A 23,713-nucleotide genomic window follows, 5' to 3' on the forward strand; every position below is an offset into this window, starting at 1 on the left:
ATCTACTTATCATTTGCATGTGGAATGGTGTATCCTGAAGCTCTTCCTTAGGGAAAAAGCTTTCAAATAGCAGGCAGAACTGGCAGTTCATACAGTTCAATATGTTTAAATAAATTATGACTTAAGAGAAGGAAACATGCATCTTGCTTCAATTTCAACAATGAAGTTCTGAAAAAATTTCTGAGATCTCAGACATAGAGATCTAGAATTCCAGAACCGAATACCAACAGAATTTAAGAAGCTTCTGAACCCTTATTCTCTTCTGGCCCTTATTATGATACCTGCTAAAATTTACATCCAGTATCCGAGCACTCTTTAAGTTTTTGAGAGTCTGGCTGTGAGATGTTTGCCATGACCTCCTTTAGCTATTTGTCAAAGCAATGGAATATATGACTTGAGTAGACTTTACAGTGAGCTAGAGCAAAATGGTAATCAGTTCCGTTTTCAGTCCTTCCTATACATGCATTTTCAGTTTTGTCATGTGTAAAAAGCAGAATAAATAAAGCAATTTATAGTCAGCAATGGAGATATAACTTTACAGTTTACTTTATGATCTGTGGACAGTCACTCCAGGCTTTTGCTTTCCTCTTGGCTAACGCGAGCCAGGCTGGTTCTGTTGACACTGGGTTAGCATCAGGCGTAGAGAATCTCTTGGCCACCTCCTTTGTCACTGGGGTTGATGGAACAGAATCTGAAATTTCCACTTTTTTTATGGGATAGGGAGAGGGAAAAAAAACCCCAACATTAGTTGAATCCTGTGCTTTGTTGCAGGACTCTAGAGATTTCACTTTTATATGAAGATATTCTGATCTAACACTAGATATTTATTGCCAACACTTTCAGTTAAATCTTACTGTATTTGCAAAACAATCAAATTAGGAGGAGCTGAGTTTCCTTTTTCAGAGGTGACTCCACGTGATCTAACTCACAAAAATAGGGACGATATTTTCAGTCTCCGTGAGAGCCAGAGAAAACATTTCCAGTTTGCCAGTCTTTCTCTTTAAATAAACTATTTTAATTACATCTGCCCCATAGAAAACAATGGGAAATAAAGCTAGGGGTTTTTTTTCTCTTTGCTAATGCAGCTGCTGCACACATGTAAACCAAATGTATTCACTAGTATTTAGATTCCCTCTTCAGAGAAGAAGGTGGTCCTATAGCTTCCTGCCTCAGTTAACCCTGCCCAAGAGACTGTCCTTGAAAAGAAAGAAACCTGCTTTCCTCACTAGCTGTTTGCCACATTTTCTTCAAAGTAGTATCTTGAAGACAAACAGCAGTCTCCATAAGAAAATGTGGTTAATAAACAAATGATTTCTAAGAAGCAACTTCACAAAGCAGAACTATGGAAGTATTGTAGAAGTCAAATGGGAAAATAAATTCTGAGACAGTGAATGCCCTTGAAGGCAACCTGAGTAGAAATGAGTCCTGTCTGAAACATATGGAGTAACTCTAAAAATCTTAGTTACAAAACAACTCCTCACTCATTCCCCCCCCCCTGCCCCCCCCCACTGGCATGTTTTCTATTTTAGGAGCCAAAATTCTTTTCTTGTTAAATGTTCAGATTCCCAATTACTTTTAGTTGCATTTCATTTTCAGGTTTTGAATGTGTGTAAAAGCTTTAAAATTGCATGGATGCCAAGAACTGTTCTATTTTTCTTTTTAGTGCATCTTTAATCATATATTTTTATCTGTAAGTAAATGAACAGTAGCAGCAGCAATTTCTGTAGATGGACACTTTGAAAAGCTAATTATTTCAAATGCTGTGGTAATTTATGCTGTTTTAAAGGTCACACACTCTTATCAGTTCCTGTTGCACAAGATGCAAGTGCAAGTTTGGTGTTTTTTAATGTCCTTAGAGGAGGACTCAGCAGACTGCCATTTTAAACATGTCCTAGGCTGGTCTTGTCTTAAACGCTCTTCTAACTGTGGGAAGCCCAAATCAGTCTTATTACCCACAAATACCTGTATATATGTGTAGCTGCTAATGGCTGCCTGGCTCCAAATGTAGTCAGTAATCAAAGGGGAATCCAGTCACTATTTTGTAAGGGCCAATAGAGTTCTATGCTTTCACTTTAGGTAATTCGAATTTGGTAATTCCTCCTCAATTTCTTCCTGAACTGTCACTCTAGTGCAGACAGAATGACTTTGGATAACTGGGTTTTGGCCCTTTGATCTAATTTGGCATCATCCATTGTGATGAGGTTTGATTTCTGCTAGAATTTACCATGTACAGCATAACAACACTGTGCTGAGTCTTTGGGGGTAGGGTTGCCATAGAGCCCCTTTAGAGTTTGACAGGCATGCTGTAAAGCATGAAAGTTTTGGGCAATTTATGTAAGATCTTAGAATGGTTTGGGTTGGAAAGGATCTTTAAAGGTCATCTAGTCCAACCCAAGGTGTTCCAAGTGAAGTTCTCAGGGATGTCTGCTCTGGTGTGCAGCTGCAGTGTGAAGATCCAGCTGTTGAGGCAACTGAATATAGGCATGGTTGGGGGTGGGAGGGGGAAGTTCAGCTTCAGACAGTCTGTAATGCAGGAGTAGCACTGGTCTAGCCTTTAACAAATCAGTTGAGTCACCTCATTGCTTTCAATAGTTGCATTTCATAGTCCTTGGCGTAGAGTGGTACTGAACAGATGCAGCTGATACTTGTATTTACTTTCAGAAATGCTATTTACTTGTGCAACTTTTTAAAAGGTTTCTTCAACACCTATCCACTCAAAAACCTTTTCCCAATGACTACTGTTAGCTAGAGAAATACAGGCAAGTCTGTATTTCAACAATCACCTTATACCACCCCAAATGTTATGCCCTTTGGGGAAGTATTTATTTTAATTTGCCTGCCTTTTGAATATGGAATAGTTTCGGCTTAACTGAAGTGACAGATAAAGCAGTAGGTTCTGGTTCCAACCTCCCATACCAAATATTTGACTGGGAGGGAGAAGTCCTAAATTCAAAGTAACAGACTACCGTCAACTGAAGTGATTATCTTTTAAACATTTTTCAAATGAGAATGCTTATTTCCAATATTGGGGGGTGAATATTTCTCCTTGACAAACTGGGAGGTGCGACACAACATGTTTCATTTCCTGCACGAATGCACTTTGTAGAAGTTAAATATCATTCCCCCTCTGTGCTAACCCCCAACCTAAAGGCAAAACAGTACTGCAATTGCAATTTCCAGTAAATCAGATCCCTCTAATGTGCATTAGTCATGTTCCAAAAATACTGTGGATATGGCTTGGGGAGACAGCCCAATTTTGCTAACTTGAACTGGGGCAATTCTAAGGAATTGCAGCAGTGCAACCTTAATAACCTAGGGAGGCTGGTAAAAATCTGTTAAAATTAGGTATTTCCATCATAAGGGGCAGCACATGAGATGGGAATAAGTTGTGTTATTCTGTGCAATGCATTTGTAATTCTAGCAGTAGTATATGAGGGGGGAAAAAAACTCTCATTCACTTTCTCAAAAACATGCAATACCATTTCTGAAGTGCATTATTCCTAGAGTGAATCTGAATCTCTCAACCGTACCTGTCACAGATGTTGGAAGCGTGTTCGACTTTTTTAGATGCTCCCTTCTTTCTAGTCTTGACACAGCTGTCTCAATTTTCTTCTCTCCTTCTTGAGCTGTAGATTTCTGCAGTGTGCTTGTTTTGCTGCTGTTACTTTTATTATCTGACTGATTACTTACAGCAGCCTAGAACAGAGAAGGGAAACTGCTAAATGAGAAACAGTCTGTCATGTAATGGCTACAAATTAGAGATGACACACTTTGATGCTTTCATTCATCACCTGTCCTTTCCTTAACCTTCATTTCTGGCAAGGGATCACAACACTGATACTTCTAAACCCAACACTTATTAAAGACTGTAAAAAACCCACCACAAAGTTAAATTTGTCACGTTGTCATTTCAGTCAAAATACTGACGAGTTTGAGCCAGCCCTCCCTGTTAAATACAGCACTGACACATAGTGTGCATCTGTGGGCAACTTCACACCCACTGCTGTTTTCTTCCATCAGTTGTCTATGGCTACGGTTAGGCATATATCCATCAGAAATTTGGGTCTCATAACAAACACCAAAATATATTTAGTTATCCACGTAATATCCCTTTTTACCGTCTGTGATATCTATGTACAACATCCCTGTTTGTGCAGCATCACTTTGGTGCTGTTGTAAGTACAAGTGCTTTCCTTACTAATAGAAAGCCATGGAGAATAAATAGCTATTTGGAGAACAGGAAAGAAGTGATTGAATTCAGTGCCTGCTTTAGGCATGTGGACATGATCATGACAATCATGATTGTTCATTTCTTCTGTTCATATGTGTTTTACCCAAATAGTATATGCTACAATAAAAATAATTTCAGACTTACTAATATTCACCTATAACTGCATATTTCAGCTGTTATTCCCCAAGCATTAAAGGTTAACATCTCACTTATTTAAGCTCTGAAAGAACCACATTGCACACAATTTTTCTGTTCCATCACCTGCACAGTAGTTGTGCTTATGACTGTCATTAACTACCACCTGATATCATCAGAGTTTACACTAAAATTGCCAAACTGTCGCACAGTATTTTCTCCTGGAGGTCTGAGTTTTGCAAGAGGGAACTCCAGACTTTCAGAATACTTTTTACTTGCTGTCATTTTAGCTTTTATGAAATCTTACAAACCAAACATTAAAAAAATACATACTCCCACATAATGAAATTAGCTAACAGTTATAATTATGGTGTCGGTTTTTCTAATGGGCAGGTTTCTAAAGATTGCTTACATTTTCTTTAGCCAGTTTTTCAGCTTGCTTTGCCTCTCTGGCTTGTCTTCTCTCTTCCCTCGTAGCTTGCTGCTCACGAAATCCCTTTTGCTTTTGCAGTGCTAATGTAATCCAAAGTGGTTGTGAAGTTTCCACTTTCTCCATCAATTTAGAGCCATCTAAAGAGTGTCTGCTCTGAAGAACAGGCTTTTCTGAAAGAAAACATGACAAGAATTGATTGAATAATGCACATCTCTTGTCTTGAGAAAACCCCTACAACTTCTCTACCTTGTGAAAATGCTGGAGCTAAGCCCATTGAATGCCATGTCAGTCACAGACCTTTATGGACTTCACGACAAATCCTGAAACAGACTTTATGCCTCAGGAATAAGACCTAATTCAACACACTCAGATGTCCAAATGTATCTCTTTTTTTTGTTCTGTTTTTTGGTTTGGTTTGGTTTTGGGTTTTTGTTTTGGTGAAGGAAAAAAAAAAAGGCAGCAGTTCCACTGAGATACTGGTTTACAAGTGTCCTGATGTTTGGAAAATTCAAGAATGAAAAAAAATTGGGATTTCCCAATGAAATGCTTAATTCCTGCCTCAGTCTTTTGAGTGTCCTTACTCTGAAAGGGTAATTTTCCCTCTTGTACAGAATACCATTTCAGGACACAGGGGCTTTCAACCCTCCTCTGAAGAGACATTATGGCTACTCTAAATGTTTTCATCACTGAAGACTGCCTCTGAAGCACAGACTGCTGTGCCCAGCTGTATTGCTTAAAGAATTTGCCCAGGATAAGGGGACCTAGATCTTAGTATTTTTAAGCTAGATGACAGTCCTTTAAAAAGAGAAGCAACAGAATGTAGATTTTTAAAATTACACCCTCTGCTCTGATGACACCATTATACATGGACCAGAATCCATCACCTGACTAACTAGAGGCAGAGGTAATATCTCTGCCAAGGAAAACACACACACACACACACACACTCACACACACACACACTTCTGTTACCTCCTTGAAATTAACTTTCTTAAGTAGGTTGCACTGGTCACACTGAATTTGTGGGCTTCTGAATTAAACTGTGGGCATGGGAATTCACACTCATTCAGACAACCCTAAGCAAAGTAGCAGTCCTCCACAAATAACATGCCAGGTAAAAATCATAGCTTAAGACCAAATGTCTTCCTCTGGATCTCCAGAAATGCAGATAATAGCTAAATTTGCTTTGAAAGATACATACCTTTCTTCAATGGCTCAGGCTTTTTGTCACTTTTTTCTCTCCATGGAATACTTAGAGATGGGAAAAATGACTTCTTTTCTTTGACTTCTTCCTCTTCATTTTTGTAGTCATTGGATGGTATGGGTTGGGCTGCATTTGCTCTGTCTTCTTTTCTCCAGCCACCATCTGATTCAGCTTTAACCACCCTTTGCCCCAACACTTCAGATAGGTTTGATCTGTTCATTTTAGAGAGAGGAGACGATGGTGGGGTCTGGCTGGTGGGCTTTGGAGCTAAGGCAGGTTTCTGTGGGACCAGTGACTTGCATGCTGGTTTCTCATGAGCAGGGAGAGCACTCTGGCCGGTGGCTGGTGGGACCACTGGTGGTGAAAACTCCACGACAGTAACTGAAGAGTCTTTTAAATTACCAGAAATGTTTGCTCTCCCCGTGCCAGGAGAGGTACTTTCTTGTGAAGTGAAAACAGAGGATTCTTTCTCACCTTCTGTTGAGGTGAGTGGGTCAGGCACACCATCAAAACTGTCTCCTGCACTGTATCTTTTCTTTTTCTTTTGCTCTGCCTGTTGATCATAATGAAAACGTAAAGAATAGTTTGTCCTTCGTAACTTTATTCCAAAAGGAGAAACATTTTCTTCTCCATTTGATGGTGGTTTATCTGCTTTTTTTGTGCTGTTATTTTGCTGATTTTCCAGGGCATTGGGAAGTTCTGGCTGGGGTAATTCCTTACCCATAGAATGTGGAAAACTTGGAACAAGGAAAGATGGAAGATCTTTTGCAAATTTACAGCCTTCAGTGTTGTCTGTCACTTCACTATGGGTTTCCATTTTCTCCTTGGGCTTTTCAGATAAGTTATCCTTAAAAGTGGAGACCACGTCCTCCTTTGAATCAGCAGATGAGCCAGTGGTTCTCCCCACAGCCACTGTTTCATTGCCTTTTGCCACATTTACATTCTCAGCATCTGAACTGGTTTTTGAAACGTCTGAAAATTTCTGCCATGCTGGTGTAATCGAGAACTTTGCATTTGCAGAGAGGGTTTTCCTCAAGTTACCATGGGGAGCACCGCGTCCTCGGGCTGTCCAGTCATCACTGTGCCTGCAGACGCTTACCCGGTCTCTCTCATTGTATTTGTTGTTTTCTGCGTTCTTTAGGATTCTGGAGCGGATAGAGGCCCACTCAGCCAGTACAGCCTGGTTGTTCAGTGCCTCTTGTGCGTGTTTCATTTTACTGCTGCTGGGTTTGGGATCCTGTTTTTTTCTCTCAGACTTCTCTGGAGAGGGAATGTCCACATTTTTCCTCTCTTCTGTTAAGCCAAGTAATGATTTGCAAGCCGTGTCCTTAATCTGGTTCAGGTTCACTGCTGTGCCACACAGCTGTGCTCCAGTAACCAAAATAGCTGTGTGGGGTACACACACAGATGATGGGAGGGAATGAGAGCCCTTACTGGTAGTGTGCACCCTGCAGTCTTTGACAGATGGAGAAGAGAGTCCTGCTCCTTTGATGGGCATGACAGGACTCAGATTTACTTTCTGAAATATGATCTGTTTATCTCCAGAAGACACTTGAAATGTGAAGGGTCTGGATGCCGTCTGTCTTTCATCTACTTCTTGCCACCGAAGTTCTTCCCCTATGCGTTTTTGCTCCTGAGCCTCAACTTCTCTCTTCAGTTTCTGGGCTTGCAGTTCTTCTGATGTTTTATTCCCTTTTTCTGGCTGTTTGACTTTTTGGGAACTTAATCCTTCTTGGAGCTTCTCCTCTGCTGGATGCCTATCAGCCCCTCCAGCAGAACACAACTGATCTTTTTCATGTGGCTGTTCCAAGGAGTTTTCTCGTTTTGGCGGAAGATTTTGTCCTTCTGTGTCTACCTTCTGCTCTTTCAGCTTGTTCCATTCATGTCCATTTTGTTCCTTTTGCTGCTTCATTTCATCTAGTAGTACATACTCTGAACTTTCCATGTGCATTTGTTTTGTGAGCTTGTGTTTCCGCTGCTCTTCCCGTTTCTTTTTCTTATCCGTCACTTGCTGGGGTTGTTCTTTCTCTGTCCTTTCTTTCTCCTTCAAATGCTGTCTTTGTTCCTCCTGTTTCTTCTCTTGTTTGAGGCTCTCAGGTTCTTTCTCCTGTTTCAGTTTTATTTCAACTTCTTGAAGCTCTTTCTCTTCTAGCTCTTGTCCCTGTATTTCTTCCTTATTTTGTTTCTTGAGTTCTTTTTGCTCCTCCAGCCAGTTTCTTTCTTCTTCCTTTTGACTGTCTTTTTCAGTCCTATCTTGCCTTAATTGTTCCAGTGCTAGCCTCTGCTGCTTCTCCAGCTCTTGTCTCTGTTTCTCCTCCAAATCCTTGTGCTTCTGCTCTTCCCATTCCTGATGCTTCTCCTCCTCCAATTCCTGACATCTCTGCTCTTCCTGTTCCTGGTGCTTCTGCTCCTCCAGCTCTTGTCTCTGTTGCTCTTCCTGTTCCTGGTGCTTCTCTTCCTGCTTTAGTCTCTGCTGTTCCTCCCATTCCTGGTGCTTCTCTTCCTCCTGCTTTAGTCTCTGCTGTTCCTCCCATTGCTGGTGCTTCTCTTCCTCCTGCTTTAGTCTCTGCTGTTCCTCCCATTGCTGGTGCCGCTGCTCATCCAGCTCTCGTCTCTTTTGCTCCTCTTGTTCCTTGAGCTTTTGTACCTCCAACTCCCGTCTCTGTTGCTCCTCCTGTTCCTTGAGCTCCTGCTCCTCCACCTCCTGTCTCTGTTGCTCCTCCTGTTCCTTGAGCTTCTGCACCTCCAGCTCTCGTCTCTGTTGTTCCTCCCCTTCCCACTGCCTCTTCTCCAGGTCTTGTCTTTGTTGTTCCTCCAACTCCTTCTGCCTCTGCTTCTCCAGCTCCTGGCACCTCTGCTCCTCCAGCTCTTGCCTTTTTTCAGCCTTCATGAGTCTTCTTTTCTCTTTATGGCATGTTTGCTCTTCTATTTTCAAAGATGTCTCTCCTTCAAGGAGGTACTGCCTCCTCTCTTCTTCACGACGTCTTTTTTCGTGTTCTTTCTGCATCTCCTCAAGTTCTTGGCACCTTTTTTCTTCCATTTCTCTTTGTTCTTCCATTTCTACAATCTGTCTTATCCTTTCGGCTTCAAGGATACCCCAGTGATCTTCAATTCTTTTTTCCTCTGCCAGCTGAAGCTGCTTCTGCTCATCTCTCTCCCGGATTAGCTTGTCTGCTGTGAAGCGTCCAATATAACCTGGGTATATGTCCTCATACAGCTGAGTTTCTAGGTCCTCTGGCTCAAATTCTGTTATTGTTAAACTTTGTGATCCCTAAAATTGGAGACAAGTTTGGAGTTACTGAATATTGCCTGTTGGCTTGTTATCCTTTACAGGGAACAAAGAGTTGCAAGCGCAAAAAAAAAATATTTCAAGCAGTGATTTAGATGAGCCAGCACACCCACCCCAGTTTATGGATTACATCATCATAGATCCCATGTCTCTCATCTATTCGGATGATAGCCTTTAAAAGAAAGAAAACATCCCAAGAGTGATAGTATTATAATGCCAAATATTGAATCACCCTTTGGTGTACATTGAGACCTGACATTTCAAATTTGCAGAAGCCCAAGGAACAGAGCATAAGTTTCATATGCCCATTCTTCTCCTACTACTTAGAACTCCGTCCTTTAAGCCTGAAATAATTAACACCTGCTTAGGGGCATTGTTTTGCTAGCTCTTTCATGGCAAATCTAACTGTTACTTGCAGAGACAGAGCTGTTGCCTGCAGAAAAAAGCTCTGCAATGCTAGCCAGGAAAGAAGACTGCTCAGGGAAACACACTTTGTTTTCTTTTCACAAATCCTGAGCCAGGATATATTCATCATTATCTGTGCTGAGACTCCAGTGCTATTGTAGGAGCCGTGGGAACATGCATGGACAGCAAACCCAGAGCTTCCCAGGAATACTGCTCTGTTCTGTACCTGAAGAATGCTTCCCTTGGGGAAAACAGCTCAGCTATTGTCCTGTCTAGCTATCATTTGTTGAGCCATCATATGGCTCCAGTCAACCATTCTGTATAAACAAGAAGTTTAAATTTAATTTCTTCATTGCAAGAGTGATAAATGCAAGTACAGTGGTGCAGAAGAAAGGGCAGTGGCCTCTCCTGAGCCCTATGTAGCTGAATGGTCTTGTCCCATTTACAAGAACTAATAAGATGTCAGGATAAAAACCAAAACAGATGTGCAGTAAGTGTACAAAGATAGAACTTTATGTTTTTCTCTATAGCTGCAAGAGCTACATTACTTAAGTCTTATTCCTTCTTATAAGGCAAAGATATTATCCCTGCCCAATTTAGAGAATCTGATTTTTTCCCAACCTAATTTTGCACCATCTGATTGCCTATATCAGAGCAGAAGCACATATCTTCAGGCCTTTATGACCTAAAGTTTTTACTAGAAAAACTAGAATCAGAAAGCTCTCCCAATGTAAAATCCCAGTGGAAGTACTTTAGTTTTAAGTAGTATTTGTCTCAATTGGCAATATTAATACTTCTTTGCATCTTCTCTCCAGCTAGGGTTTCAGATAAATTACAGTGTTAATCACATCTTAAGTCCTCTGTCTATAGATCCTGGTACACTCAGTTATGGTTATTTTGTACCCAGTTTCAAAAGTAATCGCCCTCCTCTTGCTGTTTGGCCAGTGATTTAATACCTTTGTCAATCTCTTGTGCTGTCTTGACATCCTCTGCTTTTTTGGCTTCACTGACAGTTTGTGCTTAGCTGCACTGTTGTCTAGACGAGCAACAGCCTGGGGAACTGAATCCAAATTGATTGTTTCAATTGTGCCAGAATAGGAAAACTGTCTTTTTGGCCGAGATGATTTGACTGGAGTGACCTGTTTGTATCATAAACACAAGAAACCATTCTTAAACTATTTGTTCCATTAAATAAATAAATAAATAAATTATGCGCGCACACACACACACACGTCTTTGCAGTTTTGAATTCAAAGGAGTTATTAGCAGAAAAGATTTGAAACCCTGGCTTTCCAGTATACAAATCACAAATTTTGGACATGAAAGTCACAGCACTAATATTTTCCCATTTTCTGTACTACACATTTTTATAGTTTTCACGTAAAAATTACTTAAACCATTCTATTGAAATTTTTTCACGTTTTAGCTCCACTCTGAACTTGTTGGGAATGGGAAAGACACAGGCAGGGTTTTAAGCAACTGAGACATTTTAAAGTTTGTTTAATGTGAAAAAGGATCTACATCTTTAAATAATTTAGATTATACACTTTAGGCAGAAGCAAATCAGATTGACTTATCTAAGCATCGTAATAGAACAGCTACAGAGCTGTACTATCTGCATGGGAGATGACTGCAGCACTGGATCTCAGACTGGCACAGTGCCTGTGGACAGCCTTCCCTCCAGAGTCATGTGGAGTTGTCCAAGACAGCGCCAAACAGCAAAACACTGAAGTAAGACAACATTGGCTTTGATGGGCACTTTATTTCTCGTGCCCTTCAAATGCTTGGGTTCAGAAAGTGCAAATATAAGCAAAGTGATTCAGTGAGACTCCTTTTGTGAATCAATAGTGGAACTGTATGTCTAGGCATGTAAGAATAAGGCTATCCTCCCAAGACTTGCATTTGGCATAATACGAATGAAAAAAGAAGACAGGAAAAAAAAAAAAAGGAGAAAACATCTTCTGTAAGGAAAGAAAATCACATACATTGTTTTCAAGACAGCTCTGTAATCTTCTGAGGTTAAACATATGCTAATCAGGGAACCAATTACTTAAAAGCTGAAGGAACACTTTGCATATGCTTATTGGATTACATGCAGACATAACAAAGTAGTAGAAGTGCTTATGAAAATTATGACTCTGTGATTAATACATCAAATAGAGGAATGCTGCAAGACTGGCAGAGACTGAGTCCTGCTGTTTCCTGCAATCAGCTCTTAAGATTTCTCAATCTTAGTTATTGCTTATTTACTATTTCCAAAACTGCACAGCATTCACAAAATATTGGATGATCAATCAAGCAATGTGTGAAAACAAAAACTGTCAGGCTTCTAATATCTAAAATTAGAGTGTAACTCAGTACAAACCAAGTGTAAAAGTTTTTTTACCTTTTCTTCCATTTCATGTCCTGCTCCAAGAAAATTCATTTTTCTCAAGAAATCTGGAGTGTCAGTGGACTAGAAAAGATTACCACAGGCAAGTGTTAAAATGTAAAGGATCTAATAAATATGATACAAAGGACTTGAGAAGTCATGTATGTCAGAGTAGGATTTTTCCCTCTTTCCTATTACTTCAGGACTGATGGATAAGCCATTCTTGTTTCTACATGCTCTGAGTTTCTCTTCACTGCTCCTTGAATCACTGCTGTCTGTACAGCACTACAAAAGGCAAAATATTCAGGCTTCCTTAACAAGATAATCAGGTTCCAAAACAAAAGAAAGAGCACAGCTTTGTAGGATTTTGATCAGGTCTTAATGATTTTATTTTCTCCTGACTTACACAATAAGGAAAAAATATACTAACCGGTTCAGGCATTACTTCCGCTGCAAGGAGTTTCAATTCCATGCTCTAGATGACTCTTTTCGCAGAGCTAACAGTCCCCCTACAGCCATGGAAGCCTGGAGACCTGGGACTCTTTAGCTATGGTCCCGCTCCAAGCCATCACAATGAGGAATTTTCAAGGCACAGAGGTTGAAGCAATATTCATCACACTCAGAAACTCTGGTTTTAATCATTCTATCACAGTATTACTTCGTAACCTAATGTGTGTTGCGACCCCATTACACCACATGATAGTTACTATCAAGGCTAAAAACTCAGCTTCGCAAATACAGATTAAATGAAACCCAGAACTCTTGCCATTGATCCGAGTTACTCAGTCGGGAAAATCAGAAGTCACAAAGCAGAACAAGAAACCTGTTCAAAGTAGAGCAGCTCTATGTGGTCCTGGCCACCAATTTTTGACAGAAGCCACCCCATCCCCCAAGACCTGTGCAGAGGAGTTACAAGGCCAGCAGATGAGATGAGCAGAAAACAAGCTGCACACTCTAATTTTGAAATTATTTTCATTTTTGGTACTTGATGCTGTGAACAACTTTCCTTGCTGGGAAGTCCATATTTTAAAATACTTTCTGTATCAGAAAAATTTCATATCTTCCAGCAACACTGGAATTGATGTCTGCATTGCTGGAAGTTCAGAGCAAACGCTTGGACTGGTAATTCTGTTGTGACCCGGCTCAGGATGCCAAGAGCATGCTTCCCACCAGGCCAAGAAGTACAAGCTGAGAGATCCCTCCCACATAAAACAGCCCACTGAGCTCTGCTACGCCTCACTGGAAACATCTGCTACACCTCAGTGAACTTTACTGCTTTAGTACTGCTCTAGTGCCACGGACATGTCAGTTTAAAGTGCTTACTTTATTACTGCACTCTGAGATCACTGTGTCCTGCTGGGTCTCCATCTCCATGGGGCTGCTGAGCAATGCATCATCTTCTGTACTAGTGTTTGCTTCCCCCATTGTCCTCGCAGAAATTGTCATTTGTGGAGGCTGCCCAAATTTTATATTTTTGGCCAACTGTTGCTGAAGAACAAGAAAAATCAAACAAACAAACAAACAAAATAGGTATTTATATTATGAGCAAAACAAGCCAAGTCCAGCAAGTGCCCCTTCTCTGCCTGAAAGCTGCACAGGAATATTCTGGGAAACTTCTGACTCTGGACCAAAAAAAAAAAAACCCACCCTGAGGCTCACATTGTTGCAACATGGTGGGCACTCCCTCTTCTTTCTCCCCAAAAGATGACTAAAGTGAGGGATTTGCTACATGATTTCTGATTTTGGATGATCAATTCGAATTCTTGACAGTGTTGCCAACTTTTGAAAATTTACTGGGAAAATTTACTCAATCTTTTTTAATCTATGTTCTAGGTTAAGCTTTGTTCAGAAAAGCTAATTATGAAGCCTTCATGTTGTGAAGGAATAAGCTTATGAGCCAAGTGTACACTGAGAAACTAAAACTACCCCAAAAGGCAATCTTCTTCTTTTCTAGCCCCTAAAACCTGCATGTCATGCATTTGCATTTCTAAAAGGTATCCTTATTGTAATGCATAATCGTAAGTTTTAAATGTTGAGGGTTTGGCGCAACCCTGCCTTAGGCAAATTCTCAAAGCAGGGGAAACCCAGCTCTTTTAGATGCTTGATCTCATAGGAAGAATACACAAACTCACGCTCACAAGCACTGCCACTCACTGCTGTTGCACAGAGAAGTTTAGGCAGGGGACATGCAGCAGGTGAATGGATAAAAAAGCTTTCCCACCATTTATTTTGCATGTTGAAGCAATCTTCTCTCAAGGGTTACAAGGAAGTACTCTTGAATTACATCAAGCATAAGATGATTAAAATAAGAAGCATACACTGTGTGTCCTCTAGCAGGGTAAGTTAGAAAAATTGCAGCCCTGGCTACTGCAGAGACACATACCATACAGACTTCAAACGTGAATTTTTTGAAAAGAGAGAAGAAATTCTCTAGAAGGAGCAAATGGAGCAAGGAACATTTATTAATATACTCTTTTACTGAAATATTTCAGGGAATCATTCTCAATTCAGAAGGAAGGGACCGTGGAGTTATTTTCCCGCTTTGCTGTTTTTCAAGGACAGAAAATTCTCCAAAGGAGATCTCCCATCTTTGTCTTGTGGTACTACAAACAAGTAATTCAACTGTGCAGCTTCTATTCAGTGAAGATGTCAGGTACTTACACAGTCCCCTGACATGAGTTTGCTGCTGAGAACTGTAGAAGATTGGAGTAAATAGTAGGTAAAACAAAGATTTTTTTTTTTTTTCCTATAGCATAGAATCAGTAACATGGCACAGGTGAGGAGTTGTTAAGGAAAGATATCCTCTAAAAAAATTCAGGTCAGATTAGTATTTCTTGCTATCTTTCCCAGTGGCCTAGACTCCTATATCAAGTTTATCCATATTATCCCAAAAACATTAACAGATTTCTGTATTGGACCATTAAAACAAAAATTACATGCAGAAACTCCTCATAATCAGGTTATCAAAGTAGAATAGCTTTTCTCAGTCTCCTCATTGGGTCAGAGCTAATTATTTATGCCCATTTGAATTTTGGCAGAAAGTAGTGAAATCCGCATCATAAAGGGTTTTGGCATAGCGGGCAGTTCTGAATGGCAAACTTTTATTCCCACCTGGATTGCTGGCATAATCTAAAGGCAAGGGTTTCATCAAGTCCTTGCAGTCTTTTATGTTGCCAGTGCAACTCTCTGAATTGAAATCTCACATTGTGTACATTGAAGCTGGAGCGGGCAAAATGGTCTGTATGAGGTAGTGTGAGACCTTTAATTCTTCTCTATTCCTGCAGGCCTTCTGATGCCAGAAGAAAATTACTTCAGAAAAAATTCTTAATTTGATAATGTGTTTTCTAAGTTGAGATTTCTCCTTTCTTCTTCCTGAAGTCGTATTCCTAGACAAATAATTCTCCTGGGCAGAAAAGTGGAACTATCCACATTACTGAGCAACCACCCAGGAAGCTAAGGATCTGTGCATCTGTTCCATGGTGAGAACATGCACACACTGACATATTGCTTGCAGTGTGTTTTGGAGGAAGGGATGTGTGTTACCCTTTTGATCTTCTGACAAGTTCTTGATGTAAGTGTGTGTGCAATACGAGGTGGGAGTTCGCTGATGGAGCTGTTGTGGAGAAAGTCTGTGCTTGAAAAAGAATGGCCTTTTTAATTATCATCAAGCATGCTTGAAGGCTCCGCTGTAAAAATGTGGCTTTCTGTATTTAAAAGTTTAAAATGTTATTTTCCTGATATTTCCAAGAAATATACTATCTCCAATATTTATGGACTGCACACAGTTGTGACTGTGTTTTGGTTTGGGGTTTTTTTTAATTGTTTCCAAACTTTAAAGTTTGTTTGCTCAGACTTGCATAAATTAGTTTGAAGATTGAGGAATAAACTCTAGTAACCCTCACTTCCAGGACAGAAGGCACTTCTCTGTATTATTTATTTATTGGCCTTTTTTGGAACAAATTTAGCTTAAAAATCAAAAAGCTCCACTAGCAGTTCTCCACTGGCCATTTTCTTTCAGTGCATTCTAATCTCTAAAACTGACACTAAATACCAAATGACCAAATGTCAAAATCTCAAACAGCTCATTGTAACTACTGAGCAAATTTATTCTTATTGCTTTTAAAGAGTAATGCTAAACCTGCTCCTTGGTCTTTTTTAGAATGTGCTTATAATGTAACTACAATGCAATTACTCTTTCAGAAAAATTTCATACTGACACATTTTCTGCCTGGTCAATCATAAAAATTCTAAAAATGCATCATCCATGAAAGAAAATAAAGCCTCTCAAATTTACTTGAGAGAACACTCAGATAGTCTAGCCCAAAGATGGAGAGATACATCAATTTAAGATGCAAGACCTCTGAGAAGAGGCCATAATCCCTGAAAAGGAGAATCTGCTTTAAATTTCTCAAAAGTTTCACAGAGACATATATTTCTGAACACATAACTATAAATCCTCTGTAGTTAAGAATTCCCTGTGCTGACAGTATGTGGATGATAGTCGCCTAAGGAGAATGATTTTCAATGCCAGTCATTAGAAGTTGCAGGCATGGCATTTTGTTCTTCTGCCATTGCACAGTCATGTCTAAATACTCTTTTGAAAAATCTCTGCAGATGCATATTGGGCTCAGTCAAAGGACCTTGGTCTCTTTTGGTTTGTACAAGACTTGTAATTTAGCAGCCAGAAACTACCATCTTGTCCTGAAATCTGTTGACTAGAAGCAGAAGGAAGGAAATAAACTTTTCATGCCTGCACCTCCCACTTCCAGCCTTATCAATTCCAGTGGGCATTCCCGGTCCCTCAGTTTGCAGCCAGTGGACAAACATTTCCACAGGACTTGCAAACCATTCTCAGCACCAAAACAGCACAGCTACCACACACAATACCTATACCATGAAGCAGGGGCCCAAGACACCGCTCACAGGGGAGCTTTAGGATGAGATCCAGGCCAGGTTTACCTCATCCCCTTTTTTTTTTTTTTTAAGATCCTTTTTTTAAGTTTCTGTAAGATTCCTGATATTTTTTCTATTTACACACAACCCGTGTGGCTATCAGTGCTATAGTGAGGTAAGGGGCAGGGCTGCACATCTAATACAGGCAAATAAATAGTAGGAATTTAGAAAAAAAATTCAAAGTTTGCACTCATCGAATGTTTAAAATCTTCCTTGGTAACTGGACCATGACACAGACCCACTTCTATTTCATGCAAAATAATTTGCTAAAATGTGATACTATTTACCTGACACCAGCCTCCCATTAATAACTTAAAGAATAAAGCTTCTAAGTAAAATTGTTCCATGTTGTCTAGCACCTGCAGCAAATAAAAAAAGCACTGACTTTCAAAGCATTCTTTGCATTTGCATAGGAAATGCCACAGAACAAGTTTTCCATATTAATTGGCAAAGAGCCCAGATCAGGCTGTACATCTCCTGTCTCGCTCCCATTTGGCTCCTCTTCTGTGTACATGCCTACTTGCATGTGTGTTGGATTCAGGCCCCTGAAACCACACCATTCTTAGGGCTTCACGCCTGGAGTGAATCCAAAACTAGATCTGCTGAGCTGCTTATTCTGTTCAGTTAAAAATCATTAAAACAGAGTGTACAATTTCAGCTGGCTTACAAGAAATGCTGGTCATGTTTTTCCTTCAATTCAAATATCTACTCTTCATGTCTGTTTGCAATGCCTAAATATAATGAAACTTAAATGAAATTAAGTCTTTTAGTTATATATGAATGGAAAATAATGACTTAATTAATACTTGTGCTAAAAAGAGTCGCACTGTTGAAGTTCCACTTGGTCCTGTACAGTCTCTCAGAATGACCCAAAAATCAAATGCCTTGGGAATACATAAGAACAGGGTGAGCCTGTACTGAGATGTTACTTGTAAATGCTCCAAGGACTTGTGGCATCTGAGGAACGTTTATACAGTCCAACTTTGCTTAAAGAAATATTTGTTTTGGTTTGGAAGTGTTACTAGTTTCAACTGTTGCTCATATGCTCTCATGCTGTGAAATACTGAATAATTATCCCCTATTCATTTTATCAATTCCACTCATGATTTCAGGCATCTATCATATTCTCTCTTATAATTTCTTTTCTAGGCTCAAAAGAGAGTTCACCTAATTAACAGTGAACTATGGAAGTGAGTCCACTTCTTAACCCAAACAGGAAAATCTGCAGCAAACTAAACAAATTAAATAACCCCACATAAGCTTTTTTTTTAATCAAAGCAACAATAAACTGGAAAGCATCATGTGAAAAGTTGTACTGGTATAGTTGGAGGCTTTAGAAAATAATCCAGGTGTAAAATTGACATAGAAACATATAGAAAATTAGGAAAAGAACAAGTATTAGCACAGATATTTTGGATCTAAGATGCAGGGAGGAAACTATTCCACTCTCCATTGCTGGAGCAGCATGTGGTTAGTGGCATTACACTTGAAGAAACTTTTGATTAAGAAAAAAATTATAAACTCAGTTTATACAGCAAAAAGAATTTTCCAATATGAGGAAAACAATTAGGCCATAGTGGCACTAGGAAATATTGGCAACAAAGAAATTAATTGTAAGAAATAAAAAGCTAGGCAATCATGCAGTGAAAATTCACTCCCAATTCTGAAAAAGTCAGAGCATCAGGGTAAAAAATATAGCTTCGATGTTTGAAAAATGGCTTTGTAGCCTTGTTGAGATCTGGGCAATAACAAACAGAAGATACATTAGGAGTGGCTGGTAGAATACAGACATGCAATGCACAGTGAGGGAAGCACTGGCTTGGTCATTAGCTAAGGTATGTTAATGACTAAAAGAAATGCAATCCAAAACTGAACAGTCGTAAGGTCTGGCAAGAAGAAAATGATCAGGGTCATTCAGCATTACAAAATCAGGGAAATGTGAATTTTAAAAGTGGTCCTTTTGTATTTGACAGAGAAGTTGGGATTTACAAAAAATGTTTTATCATAATTAATATCTGTATAATAAATAGGTGTTTTATATCTTTACAGAACAGAGGGTTTGTTTTAAACTGCATGGCCACATGAAATGAAAAGGATGTAACCCAGTAGTTCCTAAAGGCCATAAGCCATATGTCATAGTCAATCTTTAATATTTCTTGCAGCTGACTGCTGCAACTGCATGGATGCCAGATGACCCAAGATAATTTCAGTGAAGGCAAGAAGTGGAGAACAAAGGCAGTAGCAGTTCCACACCATGGTATCATCACAGCAAATGGGAGAGAATAGTGTAGACCCTTCAGGAAACTAATGTTTTAAACAAGCTTTCATTTTACTTGCTGCAGTTTTTATAAGTCTGAAATAAAAACTGCCTTCTGTTCATTTGCTGACCATTCCTGGCAAATATCAGAGGTAGGAAGAAGAGTCACAGGTACAAAATGTCAGGAAGTAGTTCTAAGACACTTCGATGGGAGGAGTAAAACCAACCCACTAACCTCTGAAAGGGAAGGATGTAAAAAGAAGCTCCAAGAGTTGGGTTTTTTTCTGACACGCTGTTAGATTTACATTTTAAATATTCCTTGTGTCTCATTCACAGCCCTGTATGACAAGCAAAGCAACAGAACCCCAGAAACCAAAAGAATTCAATATTAAGAGTACCAGTGCCTGTGTACCACCTCTTGGTGGGAACAGGTTCAGGCTGGCTTTCTACACTGTATCTTAAAAACTAGGTAATGATAAATCTCAGCAGTTCCAAAGGACAGGGAAAAGACTGCTTTTACGATACCAGATGGCTTGAGCGAACACAAAATAACTTCTGGTTACAAAAAGGCTATTGGAGGTTTATGAGAGGTAAATTTCTCAGCCTGACTTCTAGCACACAGTAAAACCTTTGAACACGACCAAATCCATTTTCAGAAAGCATGATAAGATGAATACTGCCAATCTGAAAATCAATAAAATCAAATGAGAGCAATTCCAGGAAGAACTAATTAACCTTTCAGGCATAATTAGAAGGAGAGAATTCCCACAATAAGCAGCTGAACCAGTGCACATGCTGGCCAGCTGCCCAGACTACTACAGTAGTTTGCACCATTACGCAACATTTTTTGTGGGTTCATCAACACTCCAAAGTCAGCAGAAATGCAAGGCAAGAAGGAAGGAACACTGGTAGTCCCCAGAATGAGATCCAGCACCATCAGTATTAAATGTCTTGCATTGCTCTTCTGACTTCAAAACCCTTTTCACCACGCTGTCTCTTAGGTTTGTAAGCATGGGGACTTTTCCAAAAACAGATTTAAGTTTTCCAGGAACATTTACTGTACCACCTCAAAAAAAAAAAAAAAAATCCTGAAAAGGGTTAAAATCTGCAGAGCTTTTGATCTCCATTTGGAATGCAGCAAGTTTAGAATCAGCACAGGGCACAGAATCCTGGCAACAACTCTTTACTGAAGAGTAACTTGCCAGGTAAAAGGAAACAGGAAGTGATGTGCTACCACCCTGACATTCAAGCCTGGCAAAACCACAGTAATGCTGGTAGGATAGCAAAGACTGGGGACTGGGAGCTGGCCATGGAATTGCCTTCAAGGAGTAGAGTACTCTTCAGAAGAGAGGACTGTCTCCTCTTATTCCAGCACTTTAAAAAATACAAATGTTCCCAGTTGGAGTTAGCTTGCAGAAGGATTTCAAAGTAGATACAAGCTTTTGGTATCAGGAGACGGAGTATCAACATTTTCTGTGACTGCACAATCACACAGAAAACACTGGCTTATAGAATACTACAGCAGGAAAAAAAGGATGGGGTATGGAGTACATAAAACTTTCAAACAGCAGTGATAGTCTAAATAACTCATCAGACATGGAACTCAACTCTAAAGTCAATCTAAAAATGTGCAATGGGATTTTGGCAAGATTTTGTCCTAAAACTCAGGGAACAGTAGCAGAAATCATGGGTAGGGAAATTGGAAAAGTTATATGGTAGGCAGCAATTTTTGAAGATACAAGAAGTGGCCCCTAGGCTTATTCTAGGGAGGCTTTCCATGGGTTTACAAAAAAAAAAAAATCTGTGGACATTTAGATGAACATATAACTTCTGTGTAAACATGTAAATAATTAAAAGTGTCATTTGCAATCTATTATGCATTTCTTTTCTGAATGAATGAGTTGCTTTCACCATCATTAGCAGAGTTGGAAAAGGAATCTGGTATGTTACAGGCTGGGTTCCAGCTACACTAAAATGACAAAAATGAACTACCATCCTTCAATTTTAAATAAAAAGGCAAGCATATTTTTTACATCAAGCAGCTGAAACAATACTGTCTCTTAAAATCATGCAAGGAACCACACTAAAAAAAGGCTTATGCAAAGTTCATATGAGCAAGAGAGTATCACTGGCTATTTATTCTGTGACTTTCAAGGGTGATATTTTGCTCCAATTTTCTTGATTTAGCATTTGCTTAGTGAACATGGTTGTTACCATATGGCATTAACTATACTTTTTATCAGGTTTCTTAGTTTAGCAAAGGCAATAATTTCCATTGGGAATTTCAAGCTGAGTTTTGAAATGAGAGAAGCCACACCTCTGGAAGTGAAAAGTTATTCAGAGAAAAGCTAGTATATGGAAGCCAAGAACACAAATCCAACAGATAGGGAGGGCACAGCTCCCTGAAGGAGTTGGTGGGCTTTGTAGGACACTGCAGGACAGGCCCACATACCTCTTGTCTTTACCCAGAGTCAGCAGTCATTTTAAATGTAATGGTTTCCTGGGAAATAGCATGCACTCAATCTACCTGACCTGAGGAAATTTAAGCTGAAAAACAAGCACAGAGGAATTGGAGATGTCCTAGTGTGGTTTCTGCTTCGGAGTTCATCCACAGTCAGCATGGCCAACACTGTGCGGGTGCTCTGTCTGCTGACAACACCAGGCAGGAAGCAGGAACAATTCCATTCTGAAGGTCAGAGCTGTCTAATGTGCATGATCTCTCACTCACCAGAAAAGATGGATCATGGGTAGACTTCAGAGGTAAAAGAAATCAATGATATTTTACTAGTCATCTTCAGGGTAACAGCACTTGCACAGCATTAAAAATTTATGAGCATTCTGACAGGACATGAAAGCATCCTGAACACTAAAGTGCAATGTGTTTCTGAAGGACAGCTCTCTCAAGGTCTAGAAAGGCATAAAGCTGGGAATCTTACATACAAGGTGAGGCCTTTTCCTGGTCTTAAAATCAAGAGTCAAACACAGTTAGAAGGGAAAAAGGGGTTTTTCCTTGATATTTATTTTAAGGATCCTTAGGTGCACTACATCCAGGTCAAATGCACCAAAATGCACACCACAATGCACACCCCCAAAAGATCTGGTCTAACATTATAGGTCTTACTAATTAGCTGATCTATCAAAGGTTCCCCAATGAGAGGCTCAAGTGAGCCCCCCCTCCCCAAGGAACCTTCCCCTGGATGGTTCTATCTTGGTTTACAGAATGTGTTCTGGAGAGGACCTTCGGGTCTGGGGCATACTAACCCCCTACCTATGAAGCTTCTAAAATGTTTAGTCTCTTAGCTGAACAAACAAGTCCAAGAAGGTAGGCAAAAAGCACTAAGAATACAGAAGTTGTAAAGAGGTATAACAGGGGTATAAAAGAAAAGGCAAAAAATTATCATGTCACCAAAGGAGTAGAGCAAAAAATTAGTTCGAGCACTAATGGGAGAGAGTTCTGCAAAAGAAGGGAAAGCAGATCATGTAAAGCTCTTTAGAAGCAAATACCCAAATGTGTTGTTTATGCTTTGGAGAGATAAAAAAATCCACCTTCCACAAAAACCATTGAAAGTGCAGTGAGAGAAAGGAGGAAAGAAACCCCAAACTTATAAATGTATAATTAAATTGGCTTTGCAAAGAAGTCTCACTCTGCATGCCATTCCCTGCCCTCAACACAGCCTTCATTTTTTCTCTCATTACCACATTTGTAGGACTTAGGCGTACACATCAGGACACGCCAAAACCATGAGTCCAATTCACATGAGTTCCACAGGCGCAGAGGTTTCTGCAGATATGTTTACGGCATCAGTGCTGTACATTTCAAGACCAAAACCTGCAACTTCTGCAGATTATCTGAATGACTTACAATGGCTTTTGGCCAGAGAATTTAACATGGCTGAGAAACTGCCCCAAGGATATTGGAAAAGCAACCCACCTTTATGCACATTTAACATGTTCTGGAGACCATTTTCCACCACATTTTAAATATTTTTCCCACTTATAATTTCTTACCTGAAGAATTTTGACTTTTCCTAAAACGTTCTCCTGTGACATTGCTTGAATGGCCTGTTCACTCTCTGTTCTCCCATCAGGTATGAAAATACTGTCATGGGAAAAAGCTCGACTGCCCATAGAATAATGGGAGGATCTGTTAAAAAAAACCAGTTAACAAGTAAATAAGCACTGCAATTAATTTGTGAGAGTGACTCTTCATATCATAGTTGTCCTGCTGTGTGGATTTTCCCTCCCTCTTGTCTTCTACATAAAAGCTTCGTACATTCCCAGAATAGAGGTATCCAAACACGTCTGGTTTTCAAAAGTTTAATGGAGGTTCAAGCTTCCTTTATACACAGTCTTCCTCCTTGGAAGGACTTAGAGTTGTGTGTTTTTAATAGGCGTGTTGAGAAGCTCATTTGATTTTGCTTGTATGTCTCAAATC

The 23,713-nt window shown here is 39.7% G+C and overlaps 1 protein-coding gene across 1 annotated transcript; it reads right to left on the reverse strand.

Moving 5' to 3' along the window:
• Positions 1 to 542: 542 nt before the first annotated feature.
• On the reverse strand, positions 543 to 23,421 carry CRACD (capping protein inhibiting regulator of actin dynamics; the record flags this gene model as incomplete). Its single annotated transcript, XM_082281669.1, has 9 exons — positions 23,287 to 23,421; positions 13,392 to 13,556; positions 12,084 to 12,152; positions 10,654 to 10,836; positions 8,784 to 9,274; positions 6,001 to 8,663; positions 4,779 to 4,969; positions 3,531 to 3,696; positions 543 to 703 (listed from the first exon to the last, which is right to left on the reverse strand). Exons 1-9 carry the CDS (start codon positions 23,404 to 23,406, stop codon positions 543 to 545), a joined length of 4,209 nt encoding a protein of 1,402 aa, XP_082137795.1. The 5' UTR covers positions 23,407 to 23,421.
• Between the last annotated feature and the right edge of the window lie 292 nt (positions 23,422 to 23,713).

The sequence above is a fragment of the Coloeus monedula genome (assembly GCF_965178545.1).
Source record: "Coloeus monedula genome assembly, chromosome: 5".
Taxonomy (NCBI): domain Eukaryota; kingdom Metazoa; phylum Chordata; class Aves; order Passeriformes; family Corvidae; genus Coloeus; species Coloeus monedula.